At 41.1% G+C, this 17,092-nt stretch overlaps 1 protein-coding gene across 1 annotated transcript in view; it reads left to right on the forward strand.

Moving 5' to 3' along the window:
- XRN2 (5'-3' exoribonuclease 2) overlaps positions 1-17,092 on the forward strand; it is a 302,991-nt gene that overhangs the window by 24,507 nt on the left and 261,392 nt on the right. Inside the window, exons 5-6 of the mRNA XM_033938550.1 lie at positions 16,153-16,211; positions 16,297-16,386. Of these exons, the coding sequence (XP_033794441.1) occupies positions 16,153-16,211; positions 16,297-16,386 (149 nt within the window). The remainder of the gene's footprint in view (positions 1-16,152; positions 16,212-16,296; positions 16,387-17,092) is intronic.

The raw sequence follows: 17,092 nt of genomic DNA on the forward strand, positions 1-17,092 counted from the left end.
CCAAGGTATTATCTTTGAGATCTTCATTTTCATCTAGCCACTTGAATGTGGACTTAAACCTTAATCTTAATGATGAAGAAGAGGTTCATGCTGACCTGTGTTGGTCTACTTTTGATAAACCAGAATGGCACGATTTTTCCAACTTATTTCATAAATATGCTCAGTCATACTGCTGGCTTGATTCCTGCCCTCCAGATTTGATGGTTGTTGCTCTCTCAAATTTTAAATTGAAGTTATTTGAATGGATTACTGACTCCCTTGATATAGGAAAATTTCCTTCTGATGCTGATAATATAATAATTACCCTGATAATTAAAAATATTAAGAAATCTACTTCTCTGCTTACAAATTACAGACCATAGCATCTATTCCCTTTTTTGTTAAAATCATGGAAGGTCTGGTTCATATCCAGTTGACCAAACATCTTGAGCAACACAATCGGGATTTACAATCGGGATTTAGATCCCACTTCAGCACCGAAACAGTAATAGCGGCATTATTGGATTATTTAATAAGCCTTCTAAGTAAAGGCAAAAGTGCACTAGTGTTTCAATTCGATCTTAGTAGCGCCTTTGATCTAGTAGATCATCCTACTTTATTAATTTGTTTGGATACTCTGGGCCTTCAAGGAAATGTTTACTCCAGGTTCAAAGTTTTCTGGAGTCCAGATTGTGCCAAGTTAGGTTTAGGACCCATCTCTCTTCAATCTGGAATAACCCATGTGGTGTTCCTCAGGGTTCTCCACTTTCACCTAATCTTTCATCATTGGGCTCATGTTTGAGCAACCTGGATGTAGAACTGTTTAGTTACGCTGACGACATTACTATTGTCATACCTTTTACTTCAGCTCAGATTACCACTAAAGTTGAAATTGTAATGAAACAGATGGATTCCTGAATGCAAAAATTTAAACTCAAACTAAACTCTAGCAAAACAAAGTTTTTTGTGGCGACTGCTAGTAATATTACTTCTGAACCTTCTATTAGTATAAATTCAGTTCAGTATATAATTCATCCAACGATTAAAATTTTGGGAGTTATTTTAGACCAGCATCTTACAATGCATGCTCAGATAGATGCTGTAGTATGTAAATGCCACTTCACATTATGGAAATTGCGAACAACTAGATCTTATTTTGAATTTACTTCTTTTAGATTACTGGTTGAATCGTTACTACTGAGTCTTCTCGATTATTGTAATATTATCTATCTGACAGTCACCAAGAAAGAATTAGCAAGACTTAAAATAATACAGAATACAGTGGTCAGAATGATTTATGGCTTGAAAAAATTTGATCATGTTACACCCTTTTATCGCGAATTGCATTGGCTGCCAATGGAGGCCCGGGTATTGTTTAAACTAGGCTGTTTCTGTTACAAGGCTGTTTATGGGACAGCGCCTTCTTACTTAGTCAATAGATTTTCTTTAGCATCATACAGACATAGTAGAAGGACTCATCCTTTGTTTAATTTTCTATCTGTCCAGGGTTGCAGGAGTAAGAAATTTCTGAATCATACTTTGGCATCTCAGGCAGCTCTTCATGACAACAAATTCCGAATATTGTTGCTTACTACCCATTCCTATGGCCATTTTAGAAAACAATTGAAGACCTATCTTTTTTCTAAATACAGTGGTACCTCGGTTTACGAGTGCACCGGTTTGCGAGTGTTTTGCAAGACGAGCAAAACATTTGCAAAATCGGTACCTCGGAAACCGAGCATGGCTCGATTTACGAGCACTCCCCCGCAATCCGGCACCCCCCCCTGCGATCCGGCACCCCCCCCGCCATGATCCGCCCCCCCCGACACGATTGGTCACCCCCCTCGCCACGATCCGACCCCCCCCCCCGACACGATTGGGCACCCCCCCTCCGCCACGATCCGCCCCCCCCCGGCACTCCCCCGCCGCTTCTTACCCTCATCTGGGCACTCTTGAAAATCGGCCTTCTCCTCTGCTGGGCCTTGAGCATCTGAGCATGCTCAAGGCCTGCGAGTTCACGTTCAGAACTCGAGTGTCCTTGTGCCACATACCGTGTAGGACATCCGGGAAAGGCAGCAGTGCCAAGCTTAGCCTCTCTCGTGATTAAGCAGGTTACAAAACACTCGGTTAGCTCGGAGGGGTGGTCTTTATTTTCTGGGCTTGGCATAGCTGCTAGTTCTGTGTGCCTGGCTGTGAATCCTCTGCAGCCTAAGAAACACAAAATTAAGTCATTAAAGGGTGATTCTACCCCAGGAGCTTGAGGCTTTCTCAGAATTTATGAAACATTTGTGGAATGAGTTTCAAAGCCGGCGTTCTTCCCCTGCGGAGTCCCACTCCACCACCAATGCGTCTCCCAGTGGCGTTGTTTCTATTGACACGTCCTCGGCTCAGTCAGCTGCTGTTCTTGTACTGCATGATCTGGGTGATCCATATGATAATGACTAGCTTGCTGACCTCTTATTTACAGGTGCAGCACTTCCCAGGACGAGAGTCCAGGGACTGTGTGCTGGATTCTTCTGGGGTTTTGGAACCTGGGGATAATCCCACAGTCCTGCATTTAAGTCTGCAGCTTTTCCGGATCTTATTTTGGGGTCTTTGCTGGAGTTGAATTTGGTCACTCAGACGGCTCCGTCCACATTTTCCTCCTGGCTTTGTGGTGTGCGCTTACCATCTGTTACCTTTCCTGGCACCCTGATATGAGCTTTCTAATCTCGGAGCAGTATGCCTTTTCGGAAGGTGCTCTTAAGATAGCAAGAGCCATGTCTCTCTTGTATCCTCTGGCACAGGAGTGCCAGGAGCTTCTGTCAACTTACGGGTGAATTCTTTGGTTGCATAAGTGACTTAAGCACACCTCTCTACCCAGTGAAGGTGGTGTTGTAGGTTTCTACCGGGCCTGCCATGAGACCTGGTGGTACAACAGTGGTGCCTCTTGTCCCAGCCAATTCTAAGAATTTCTACCTCCCTCCTGCCTTCTCCACATACCTTTAGTTTTCCTGGTGGTCCAGCAGTGAATTGAGGCAGGAGTGACTTTCCTTTGCTTTTGCCCGTGAACTCGTGGGAGCAAAGGAAGGTCACTTCTGCCCATGCAGAGCTGCTAACTGATTGGCTGCTGTGAGTTCACAGGCAGGAGCGAAGGAAAGTCGCTCCTGCTTCGATTCACCAGGGATATTAAAGGAACATGGGGGAGGTGGGAGGGAGGTAGAAATTCTTAGAATTGGCTGGGACAGGAGGCAGGAGGGATCTCATGTCCTGGCTATCACTGGACCACCAGGTCTTTTTTTTTAAATTCTTTATTCATTTTACATCTTACAACAAGTGTATCAATAAGTTGACAATTAAAATTAAATACATCACTTGAATTTCTGTCATATTAACAATAATACATAAAAATTTAACCCCTTCCCACCCAACCCTCCCATAATATATGCAATTAAATATATCCTATAAAATATTATTTTTTACTGATCCAAACCATTAATAAAATTCAAAATTCCCTCCCTCTCAACCCTTCACTTATATTGTACTTATAATGGAAAAAATTGTATCTATTCATTACAATAATTTGTCAATGGCCCCCATATCTCTTTAAATTTTTTATAATTCCCTTTTTGTATGGCTATTGTTCTCTCCATCTTATAAATGTGACACAATGAGTTCCACCAAAACCTGTAATTAAGCCTGCTACAATTTTTCCAATTATGCTTGATATGTTGTATGGCGACTCCTGTCATCTAATATAATAAAATGCTAAGCGCGCATGCGCACTCTACCACTATGTTGCCTGATCTGTAGTTCCGTGGTCGGCAGAGTGCGCATGCGCGCATACAACGGTCCCTCTCTCACAGGTAATGTGCGGTCTTACCGGCTCCGGCTCCCTTGCACTTCACGGCTGACGTTTGCAACACGGAGGCAGGGAACACGCCAGTGACTCCCCCCCTCTTTCCCTCAGTCCATCTAACATAGCGGTCTCGGCAGCGACTCCCCCCTCCCATCCTTACTTCATCAAACTGGCCAGCAGCGCTGAACTCTCTGCTCTCCACCTCTTAAGCTGCGGTGTCGGCTCCTCTCACGAGCCTGCACCAGCGTCGAAGAAGGCTTCCGATGCTGGCGGGGATCGTGAGAGGATCCGCCACCGGCACTTTTAAACTTTAAAAAATACCTTCGGCTGCAGCAGGCCAGCCCGCGGGAAGGGGGGGGGGGGCGAAAAAGAACAGGATTCCAGCTACAGGAACGCAGGCTAGACCGCGGGAAGGGAAGGGGGAGGAGCCGAATGGAGCAGGCCAGATCACCTTAAGAGAAGGGAATGGGGAATGCTGCTACTGCTTCACAGGGACCTGGAGGGGACATCAAGGGAGATACAACCCTTCTAAATTAACTTTGTCATTTGTCTAGCTTACAGTGCAATCACCCTAACGCAGCTGATCTATTCTCCAACCCTCCACAAAGAGCCAGCAAGGGAGATACAACCCTGCTTAATAATTTTATCACTTGTTTAGCTTAGAGTGCAATCTCAGCTCTGCCTGTGGGAACTCACTCTGTATTTCCACATACTTCTACGCACTGCCTGGTGAAAAGCGTCATCATTGACTGATAAGCACTTTGAATTTCATACTTTTAGATCAGAGGTGTCCAACTTGCGGCCCCATGAAGTATTTTGTGCGGCCCCAGTCGTAGGCGATGCAGTGTTTTCCTCTGCTGCCCCCGGGTGTTTACCATCTTGCAGGCCCCCTCCTCTGTCTTGCTGCAGTGTTTGTGCATTTGTGCGGCCCCAGAAAAAAAAATTTCGGCCAATGTGGCCTAGGGAAGCCAAAAGGTTGGACACCCCTGTTTTAGATCATTATAATCTTAATGTCAAATGTAGAGATACTAATCCAATTTTACACTAATAGACAATCTATTTTTTCCATTTAACCTTCTTTAACTTCAGGTTAGTATCATGGCTTTGTTAAATTACCGTGTATGTATTTGGCTTTTTTTATTTTATCTAATTTGCTCCAGAAGAAGTGTTGCAAATGTATTGTACTCAGCCCCAGTTCCTGTACATTATTCTATCAATTGTGCGGTAAAGGGAAATACCACTGCTACTTCTGCAAAGGAAAGGGAGGGGGGGAATGAGGGAAATGCTGTTGCTGCTGCACAGGGAAATGGGGTGAACATGCTGCTGCACAGGGAAAAGGAGGGAAATAATGACAGACAGACAGCGGGAGGGAGGGAGACAGAAAGAAAGGAAGAAAGACACAGGGGCAGGGAGAGGGACAGAAAGACAGACAGAGAAAGGTGGCCAGGGAGAGAGAGAGACACAGCGGGAGGGAGAGAGAGACAGAAATCAGACAGACATATATTCTAGCACCCGTTAATGTAATGGGCTTAATGACTAGAGAGAGACAGAAAGAAATACAGACAGACAAAGGAGGCCAGGGAGAGATACAGACAGGGGACCAGAGAGACAGACAGAAAGAAAGACAGACAGACAAAGGGTGCCAGGGAGAGAGAGAGAAAAATAGCAGGAGGGAGAGAGACAGAAAGAAAGGAAGAAGAGACAGGAGCAGGGAGAGAGACCAGACAGACGTCTTCGGACACCGACTAGCCTGCCTACTTCGCAGGGCTTTAAACTAGGTAAGTTGGGGGAGGGTACCAGTGCAGTAAGTAACTATCCTGAGGAGAGGAGTAGCAGCTCCACTTCTGAGTCCGAGGTAAGTACTCATATTGGTAATAATTCTTTAGGAGCCACACTGACTCAGATGGGAAACTCCCCAAAGGGAGGGCTCCCCACAAGGTATGGAGGGCTATGTATGTCAATGCACACAGCTTAGGCAACAAAATTCTGGAATTAGAGACCGAAATAATGAATGCTGACGATTTCTGAGACTTGGTTCACGGACTCTCATGGGTGGGATATGGCTATACCAGGTTACAACTTAATTCGTCAAGACGGGGAGGGGTAGCACTATACACCAAAGATGACATCAAAATTATGAGAATCACAGATGTCAAGTACACCAGGGAATCCCTCTGGGTAAACCTGGCCAGAGGCAACGAAAAATGTCTGTATCTTGGTGTAATATACAGACCTCCAAGACAACTGGAAGACAAAGACACAGAATTAATCAAAGACATTGAGAATATCACTTTATGGGGGAACACTGTACTGCTAGGGGACTTCAATATGCCGGATGCAGATTGGAACTCACTTTCAGCATCAACTAGCGGCAGCAGAAGGCTATTATCCTCCATGAAGGAAGCCCGACTCAAACAATTGGTATTGGAGCCCACTAGGGCCCATGCGATACTGGACCTTGTACTCACTAACGGAGAAAGCGTCTCGGAGGTATCGGTAGGAGATAAGCTAGCCTCCAGTGATCACAACATGGTATGGTTCAACCTCAGGAGTGGGTTCACTAAATCAAGCATGATAACAAAAGTACTCAAATTTCGAGGCACTGACTTCAATCGCATGGGAGATTTCGTCCATTGGGCACTACAAAGCCAAGCTGTGACCGATAATGTGGAAGCTATGTGGTCTACTTTGAAATCTACCGTACACGTAGCAACAAACCGCTACATAAAATCAGTAAGTAAACGGCGAAGAAACAATAAACCCCAATGGTTCACCGCAGAGATCTCAGACCTCGTAAAAGAAAAGAAACGGGCATTTATTTCCTACAAACTCTAGCAGAAAAGGGAGGACAAAAGAGAATATATGGCCAGGTCTACATCTGTCAAAGCGGCAGTCAGAGAAGCCAAGCTTCGAGTTGAAGAAAACCTAGCAAAGAACATTAGGAAAGGGGACAAATCCTTCTTTAGGTATATTAGCAAAAGAAAGAGAAATACGAATGGGATAGTACGCCTCAAAAAACCAAACGGAAATTACGTAGAATCAGATTCAGATAAAGCCGAACTACTAAATGAATACTTCTGCTCAGTCTTCACCTGCAAGACCCCGGGGTCCGGTCCACGGTTGCAAGCTAAGCAAAGCTTGGATGACCCGTTTCGGAATTTCGAGTTTACACCAGAGGACGTCTACAGCGAACTATCAAGACTCAAGGTGAACAAAGCCATGGGACCGGACAATCTACACCACAGAGTGCTCAGGGAGCTGTGTGACGTCCTAGCAGAACCGTTATCCGTAGTCTTCAATCTCTCTCTGAGCATGGGAAGAGTCCCCTTGGACTGGAAAACAGCTAATGTCGTTCCTCTGCACAAAAAGGGATGCAGGGCAGAGGCTACGAATTACAGACCGGTGAGTCTCACATCAATAGTAAGTAAACTCATGGAAACACTAATCAAACGCAAATTAGACATGATCCTGGATGAGGAGAATCTACGAGATCCCCACCAACATGGTTTCACCAAGGGTAGGTCCTGCCAATCCAATCTTATCAGCTTCTTTGACTGGGTGACAAGAAAGCTGGATCTAGGAGATTGCCTGGACGTCGTGTACTTGGACTTCAATAAAGCAGGTTATTGAGCAAGATGAAATCGATGGGATTAGGTGAAACACTAACCGCATGGGTCAATGATTGGCTAAGTGGTAGACTTCAGAGAGTGGTGGTGAACAATACCCTCTCTAGAACATCGGAGGTGACCAGTGGAGTGCCGTAGGGCTCAGTTTTGGGCCCGATCCTTTTCAACATATTAATAAGAGACCTGACCCAGGGGCTTCAAGGTAAAATAACATTGTTCGCCGATGACGCCAAACTATGTAACATTGTAAGTAACAGCAATTTGCGAAACAGTATGATGCAGGACCTGCTTTTACTGGAACATTGGTCCTCAACCTGGCAGCTGAGCTTCAATGCTAAAAAATGCAAGGTCATGCACCTTGGCAACAATAATCCGTGCAGAATGTACACATTGAATGGAGAGACCTTGGCAAGGACTATAGCAGAACGGGATCTGGGGGTGATCATTAGTGAAGACATGAAAACCGCCAATCAAGTGGAGAAGGCTTCATCCAAGGCAAGGCAAGTGCTAGGTTGTATCCGGAGAAGCTTTGTTTTTCGGAAACCCGACATCATAATGCCATTGTACAGAACCATGGTGAGGCCTCATCTGGAGTACTGCGTACAGTTCTGGTGGCCACATTACCGCAAGGATGTGCTGAGCGTTGAGTCGGTTCAGCGAATGGCCACCAGGTTGGTCTCGGGGCTCAAGGATCTCTCGTACGAAGAAAGGCTGAACAAATTGCGGCTATACTCTCGAACAACGTAGAGAGAGGGGAGACATAATTGAGACGTTTAAGTATATCACTGGTCGCATCGAGGTAGAAGATGATATTTTTTTTCTTAGAGGACCCTCGGCCACAAGGGGGCATCCGCTGAAAATAAAGGGCGGGAAGTTTCATGGCGACACCAGGAAGTACTTCTTCACCGAAAGAGTGGTTGACAATTGGAATGAGCTTCCGGTACAGGTGATCGAGGCCAGCAGCGTGCCAGATTTTAAGAACAGATGGGATTCTCATGTCGGATCTCTAAGAGGGGATGGGTCATCAGATTGCGATCTCTCAAAGGGTAGCTAGGGGGGTGGGTCAGTAGAATGGGCAGACTTGATGGGCCTTGGCCCTTTTCTGCCGTCACTTTCTATGTTTCTAAATAAAGACAGGCAGGCATATATTCTAGCACCCGTTAATGTAACGGGCTTAAACACTAGTAATAAAAGCTTATTATTGTTTGATGAAATTTGGCTCTTTGTTCTCATTGACTTTCCAAATAGAATCGTGCCATACGACAAAGCCACAGGATTCTCTAATAAACAATTTATTTGTGTCCTGATTGATTTCCAAAAGGTCAAGATAAGGGGACAATAGTATAACAAATGATCTAATATCCCAATCTCAAGATTACAATGCCAGCATCTATTAGACTTAGAGCTATTTAACTTCTGTAATCTAACTGGGGTCCAAAATGCTCTATGTAAAAGGAAAAACCAAGTTTGTCTCATAGATGTGGACACTGTACATCTCATTCTCCAAGACCAAATTCGTGGCCATTGAGACGCAGTAATTTGATGCTTGATCTCAATTCTCCAAATGTTCCTAAGTCCAGTTTTAGGTTTTTTATTTACAAAACCGTTTATCAATTTATACCACTGTGTGACCTGGTTTCCCAAGAAGTCCACCTGAAAGCATAAAAGTTCTAAACTATATTAAGTATTAAGATTTTTCCATTCAGGGAACCCTGCCTGAATGGCCTGCTTCAGTTGCAACCATCTAAAGCTTTGTGATTTATTAAGACCATATTTATGTTGCAGCTGTGAAAAATCAAGCAGTTTACCAGCTATCATCCAATGCTTCCAGATGACCTTAAATCCGCCAATTTGAATCTTGGAGTTTAACCATATAGTTTGATTTGTCGATTTATAGATTGGAATAGATGTTAAATTACTAACATATCTTAGGGTTTTCCATGTATCCATAAATATTCTGTTTTCTTTATACAATCTAGGCATTTTAATGCTAAGAACATGACATAAACGTAGAGGGCTCAGAATTGGAGCCTACGCGTAGTCCTATCATGGACTGAACTGTCAGCGTAGTATTACCACTCCAAGCTCCAATCATAGGCTGGAAAAACCTGGAACTTATAAAATCTTTTAATTTATTGTTATTTTTAAATATTTTTTAATTTTCAAATTGTTAATTTAAACCTTAAAGTCTGTACTAAAATATTCATTTCAAGCTTAAAGTTTTTCATAAATAGTTTTTAAATAGACCTTAAGGCATATAATCTATTATTACAACCCTACTGTAACTAAATAGTGTTTAAGCATTGCAAGATTCTCGGAGATAGAGAAGTGAAAGGCAACTAAATTAGAGAATGTTTGGCAATTATCAAGAACGTAATGCTTTAATGTATTTTGGCTATTAGCCCTGAAGCAGTGGACTTACAACAGTGTCCACGAAACGCTGCCGCGTCGGCGGCATAGCCAGTGCACAGGCATCATACTGCTATGAAATCTTCAAGCTATAATGATAATTGCTTAAGATAAGTAATTTAAAGCATAATGAAAACTGCTTATTATAAATAATTTAGTTGCCTTTCACTTTTCTATCTCCGAGAATCTTGCAATGCTTAAACACTATTTAGTTACAGTAGGGTTGTAATAATAGATTATATGCCTTAAGGTCTATTTAAAAACTATTTATGAAAAACTTTAAGCTTGAAATGAATATTTTAGTACAGACTTTAAGGTTTAAATTAACAATTTGAAAATTAAAAAATATTAAAAAATAATAAATTAAAAGATTTTATAAGTTCCAGGTTTTTCCGGCCTATGATTGGAGCGTGGTAATACTACGCTGACAGTTCAGTCCATGATAGGACTACGCGTAGGCTCCAATTCTGAGGCCTTTTCCTGGATTAGTATATAAGTTCTGTTGCATTTCTTGTATGTAGTGGTTATTAGATTAGTGTCTCCTAGCAACAAATCCAGTTTGGTGCATATCAGTAATAAAAGGGAGAGCCTTGGCTAAGCGTAAAGCCAATGTCTTAGCCAAAAGTTTTCCATCTACATTGATTAATGAGATAGGCCTGTAATTTGAAACCAATGTGGGATCTTTATTTGGGTTTGGCAAAACTATAGTCAATGATTCTGCCATAGTACCTGTAATGCAACCCTAAGTCAGTTGAGACTGATATAAATTTAATAGATGAGGTAATAGGGTAATTTGAAATGATTTATAAAATTCTACTTTGAAACCATCACCACCTGGAGCGGATCCAACTCTAAGAGATTTCAACACTGATCCTAATTCTTTTAATGATACAGGCTCCTCTAAACTTCTTTTAATATGACCATTAATTAATTTCAAAAATTCTAATCCATCCTTTCTTCTATTATAAGGCTCAAAAGAGTATAAGTCTTTATAAAAATTTAAGAATTGATTTAAAATTTCTCCAATTTGAGTATGTGTATCACCTTCCTCATCCTTTATTGCAAAAATTTTTGTTCTTCTTTTCTTTGCTTTAAGATCATTTGCTAATAATCTTCCCGCCTTATTTGAGTTTCCATAATACAGAGTCTGCTGGGAAAACAAATCTTTCCTTACTAATTTTGAAGAGATTTCATTATATTTACCTTTAGCTTTTAATAGAGCCTGCAGAGTACTTTGCTCCTATTTATCAATCAATTTAGACTCTAGATTCTTAATTTCTTTTTCCAAATTGGAAAATGGTTTTTTAAGTTGTTTCCTAATATATGCCGAATATGATATAATATTACCTCTCATGGTCGCCTTAAAGGCATCCCATAAAATTTCCATGGAGGTTTCTTCCAACATATTAATTTGAAAGAATTCATTCATTTTTAATTGAAACTCTTCAAGGAATTTTGAATCCACAATCAATGTATTATCAAATCTCCATACAGATCTACTATTTTCTTGTTCAGGAATCTTAAATTCAATCCACACACCACCATGATCAGACAAAATGATTGGATCTATGGAGGCTTGTGTCACCTGATGTACTAATTGATTTGAAACAAAAATATAGTCTATTCTCGAAAAGGATTTATGGACTTGTGAGCAAAAAGAAAATTCCCGATCATCAAAATGAAGTATCTGCCATATATCATTCAAATCACAAGATTGTACTAAATTATCTAGTCCTAATGATGTCATAAGGACGCTGAAAGGCCATGGGGAAGACGGGGTGGGGGGGAAGAACACTGAAAACATTTGTAGAAGTCAGAAGGGGGAGAAGGACGCTGACAGGACATGGGGAAGACGGGGGGGGGGGGGAGAAGGATGCTGAAAGCACATGGGGAAGACAAAGGGGTGGAGAAGGACGCTGAAAGGACATGGGGAAGATGGGGGGGGGTGGAGAAGGACGCTGAAAGGCCATGGGGAAGACGGGGGGGGGGGGTGGAGAAGGACGCTGAAAGGCCATGGGGAAGACAGAGGGGGGAGAAGGACGCTGACAGGACATGGGGAAGATGAGGGGGGGAGAAGGATGCTGAAAGGAAATGGGGAAGAGAGAATGGGGAGAAGACGCTGGCAGGGAAGAAGACAGAGATGCCAGACTATGGGGGGAGCGGAGGGAAGAAGATTGGTGCCAGACCAATTTGGAAGGGGGGAGAAAGGGAGAGGCACAGTAACAGAGCAAATGGAAGACGCAGAAGGAAGAGAGACAGTGGATGGAAGGAACTGAATGAGAACATGAGGAAAGCAGAAACCAGGCAACAAAGGTAGGAAAAGAATTCTATTTCTTTTTTTCTTTTTTTTTTGCTTCAGGATAAAGTAGTATATTAGTTGTGTTGATAAAAATTTATAAACAAAAGAGGCTCTGGTAGAAACCCGTTTACAAAGTGTGTATTCTTCCCAATTAATATTTCCAAATTAATAAAGTCTTTTTGCTTATTTGTAAATGGGTTTCTACCAGAGCCTTTAATTCAGTAGCATAATTAAATGAAATAACTATTTCTGAAGTTTATAGGGACGGGCGGGGACGGAGGGGATTCCTCACGGGGACGGGTGGGATTCCTCACGGGGACGGGTGAGACTTTGGCGGGGACGGGTGGGATTTCTGTCCCCGCGCAACTCTCTAGTCCGCAATTAAGATATGCGGCGTGGCGGGAGGCGAGTGTGCCGGTGTCTGCTTTGCAGCTCACCTGTCAACAGGGCCGGACTGGCCATTGGGAGGACCGGGTATTGTCCCGGTGGGCCGCGGCCCATCCTCCTGTGCTGGCTGCAGTCCTGTGAGTGGATGTTTAGCCTGCCTGTCTTCCCCTTAGTATCCTATGAGCCAGGCAGTGTGTGAGAGGGAAGTGGGGGGAGGAAGAGAAGCTTCACACTGAGTCTGTCACAGGAACTCAGTGAGGCTGTAGTGTGACTCCACATGTGACATCTGTAATCAGGAACAGTTCCTAGTGCTCCCATGCTAGAGAGGTGAGGATATGGGGGGATGTTAATGTGTCTAATAATGTGCTCTATAAAAACCTCTGTATCTTCCATGGGGGACATGCTAAATTCGAGGAAATAAAAAAGCTGCTTATGATGATTGTATAGAGAAGTTCAGTAAGCTGAGAGGAGGGCAGGGCTCTCTGTGAACAACCAACACACTAATCCTCTGCGCTGTACCTTATGGAAACTCAATATAGCAAAAAACAGTAAAGTGTATATGTGGCCCTTCATAGTGCTTTTGTAAACATCATAATAAAATAACAAAGGCTCCAATAATGAAAAATAAAAGTCCTTTTCCCATACACTCAGGTTGCACAAGTCCGGTTTTCACCCGGACAGTATATTTTTTGACCAAAACGGATGTCTACAATTAGTAAAATTCCCCAATCACATATTTTTTTATGGGGACGGATTTGTATACAGCACTTCATTAGATTTTTTTTATTATACAAATTTTATCTTTTTGTAGACTTGAAGTCTTGAACAAAGAAAATGAGTACAGCAAAAAAAGCAAAAACAGATAGTGGAAGACCATTCCAAGAGGCCTGGACAGAGACATATGGAGTGATTGAACGCAGTGGGAAAGCATTGTGTATTATGTGTAATGAAAGTGTTGTGTCTCGCACATCAAGTGTCAAACGTCACTTTGAGACCAACCATAACAGTGTTGCTGAACTTGGTTTAGCTCAAAGAAAAGAGTTCCTTGTAGGAAAATTAAAGAAATATCACTCCCAGTCTCTTAGTTTTAGCAACTATCTTTCAAAAACTAATCATCTTACAGTTGCCAGCTTTCAAATTTTACTGTGCATGGCAAAACATGGTAAGCCCCTCTCTGATGGAGATTTTATCAAAAAGGCAATTTTGGCTGGGAGTAATTCACTCTTCCATGATTTCCAAAACAAGGATAAAATTGTGCAGCGCATCTCTGAGATGCCGCTAAGCAGAAATACTGCAAAAGATAGGGTTCTGCGAATGGCTGCTGATGTTAGTCAACAGCTTACTTGCGACTTACAAAAAGCACCCTTCTACTCCATGTGCTTGGATGAAAGTACAGATATTACTAACCATGCAAGACTAGCGCTCATTTTGCGTTATGCTACTGGTGACATCATGAGAGAAGAGCTGGTAAAACTGCTGTCTTTGCCTGGAAGAACACAAGGGATAGATATCCACAATGCTGTGATGGAGGCTTTTTCATCACTAGACATAAGTCCAGAAAAAGTAGTTTCAGTTACTAGCGATGGAGCACTTAGCATGGTGGGGACAACATCAGGATTCATTCATTTCTTAGCTAAGGAAGCAAAACATCCACTGATTCAATTTCACTGCATAATACATCAAGAGGCTCTCTGCGCCAAAGAAAGCAGCAAAAAACTTGACAATGTCCTCAAAGATTAACAAAACTGGTGAACTTCATCATGGCGCGTGCTCTTAATTTTTGACAATTTCAAACCCTTCTTGATGAGGTTCAGGCACAATATAACACTTTATTGATGTACAATAATGTCCGGTGGCTGAGCAGAGGACGAGTGTTAGAGAGATTTGTGGCCTGCTTGGAAGAAGTTAGGCTATTTATGAACGAAAAGGGGGAAGACTATCCTCAACTCACCAACATGGCCTGGCTTACCAACCTCATGTTCTTTACAGATTTTACTAACCACTTTAATGTACTAAACAAAAAATTAGAAGGCATGGGAAAAACAGCAGAAAGCATGTTTAGTGACATCAAAGCTTTTGAGAGAAAATTGCATGTTTTTGAAAAAGACCTTGAGAGTGGACAGCTAAAATATTTTCCCAACCTAAAAATACATTTGGATAATTCTACAACATTTGTGGACAGTCATAAAAAACACCAGGAAATCCACAAAGCATATTCCACCATTGTAGCCGAAGCAAAGGAGAATTTTAGTAAAAGATTTTCTCAGTTCCGTAAGATGGAGACAACCCTTTCATTTATAACTTCCCCAGAAAAGTCCACATTTGAAGATCTTGATCTTTCCTGCTTACAGTGGTTGGATATTCAAAATTTGGAAATGGAGCTACTGGAATTTCAAGAAAGCTCTATCTGGAAAAGTAAATTCAATGACCTGTGTGCGGCTCTTGAACTTATTGAGTGTGAAAGGGTGACAAATGAAATCACTGCTAGCAGTTCTGAAAATGAAATCCTAAAAGCGTGGAATTCTCTGCCAAACAATTTTAAGTCCATGAAAGCACTTGGGATTGCTCTTCTTAATTTGTTTGGGTCATCCTATGCTTGTGAGCAGCTGTTTTCGGCTTTGAATCATATAAAATCTGATGCTAGAAACAGATTAACGGATGACATGAGTGCTGCATGTGTTGCTCTGAAATTAACGCACTATGAGCCAAGGATTGACAAGTTATCAGCATGCATGCAACAACAAAAATCACATTAATTTTTTTCAGAGCATGCCCAATGCATATGTTTACATGAAGCAGTGTTTTCAGTTTGCAGTTAAGACACTTTCTAAGTTATTTAAATATTATTTAAAGATGTTATTTAAAAAAGGGACTTTACATGGCCCTGTTGTATTCCAATCTGGAATTTCCAATAAAAACGGTTGGTTTAATTGAAAGCTCTTTTGTTTTCTTTACATCATATTATTAGAAATGTAATGATTTAACTATTTTCTAATTTGATTGTAAATTTTACAAAAAAACATGTATAGACTCTTTGGGAATACACACCGAGTCTTGACACAGTTAACAGTTTTAAGAAGTTTATCTTTTTTTTTACTCAGGATACAATTGACATGTTATGTGAATAATACATTTAAAATATATTGTGTAACTGAATAAAATTCTTCCTAAATTCATTAAATTGAATGAAATCATTAAAACATTATAAATTGCCAATAAATTGAAATGAAAACCAAAGGATTGTGAATCAAATTGATTCTCTGACAATACAAAGATTCCAACCTTTAAAAATGATGTTACATAGTTCAGGCAACTTTATAAAGAGGTTTTAGATACTAAAATCTTGTTATTAAGGTTTAATTGACGTGCTGGCACTTTGAGGAAATTCTTTGGTTTTGTGCGGCAGATTGGGCACTCGGGCTCAAAAAGGTTAGCCATCACTGATCTATACATTTCAGGAGGAGAATGTGTGTGGGATCAAGGAATTGCAGCATCTTACTCTTTGGTTTTTTAGAGGTATAAATGCTATATTTTATAAAGCATAACTCAACCTATATTAATCAGATTTTTCATTATGGAAAGGAAAGTTTGTTTAATCCTTTTTTCCTGTCTAGGTGGATATCTTCCTCAAGATGAAGTAAAAGAAAGATTTGACAGCAACTGCATTACTCCAGTAAGTATGGTTGCACTTCATAGCATATTGCAATGTACTGGAAATGCTTGACCTATTGGTCTAATTTGCCTTGTTCTTGTTGTAGGGGACTGAGTTCATGGACAATCTTGCTAAATGCCTTCGCTATTACATTTCTGATCGGCTGAACAATGACCCTGGTTGGAAAAATTTAACAGTAAGGTGCATGTTTTTGTACTTCAAAAAGATTAGAGTAGTATTATCTCCCTTTATGTTGATAACTAAGAAAAATAGTTACTATTGGCAGTAAGGTAATGTGTGAGGAATAGGGTATTACATTTCTTGGTATAGTTTTGAAGGCTGTTCTACTCAAGGATGCATTACCATAATAACCTAAGCTAGCCATATTTCTAAAGTATGTATAAGCTATTTAGAGTATCATTTCTAAGATTTCATACCATTACTACTACTTGTCATTTCTATAGCACTGTACATTAAAACATTGAAGATTATTTTTAGCCCTTTGATTATACACTTCCAGGATGCGTGGGGAGGGGGAAGGGATATGCCTTTAATTTATTATTTGATTGCAGTTTTGTTTGTTTTGATCATTTGTGTTACTCTTGATTGTCTTTAGTTATATGAAAGGGTGGGTGGGAAGGGATAGGTATTTATTATATCTTTATATCATTTTAAGGAATTAAATGCTGTTTATTTGTACATTGTTTGATAATATGTTGCACTTGATGTTGGTTTTTGAAATGAATAAAGATATTTTTTTTTAAAAACAACATTCAAGAGACAGGCCCTGCTCAGAGCTTACAATCTAATCAAACAGACAAACAGTGGGATCAGGAAATTTCTTTATATTCCTATAGACATAAAGAGTATTCATACAGCTAAATTCACAGTTTTGGAGCTTG

This window comes from Geotrypetes seraphini, chromosome 3 (assembly GCF_902459505.1).
Source record: "Geotrypetes seraphini chromosome 3, aGeoSer1.1, whole genome shotgun sequence".
In the NCBI taxonomy this organism is placed as follows: domain Eukaryota; kingdom Metazoa; phylum Chordata; class Amphibia; order Gymnophiona; family Dermophiidae; genus Geotrypetes; species Geotrypetes seraphini.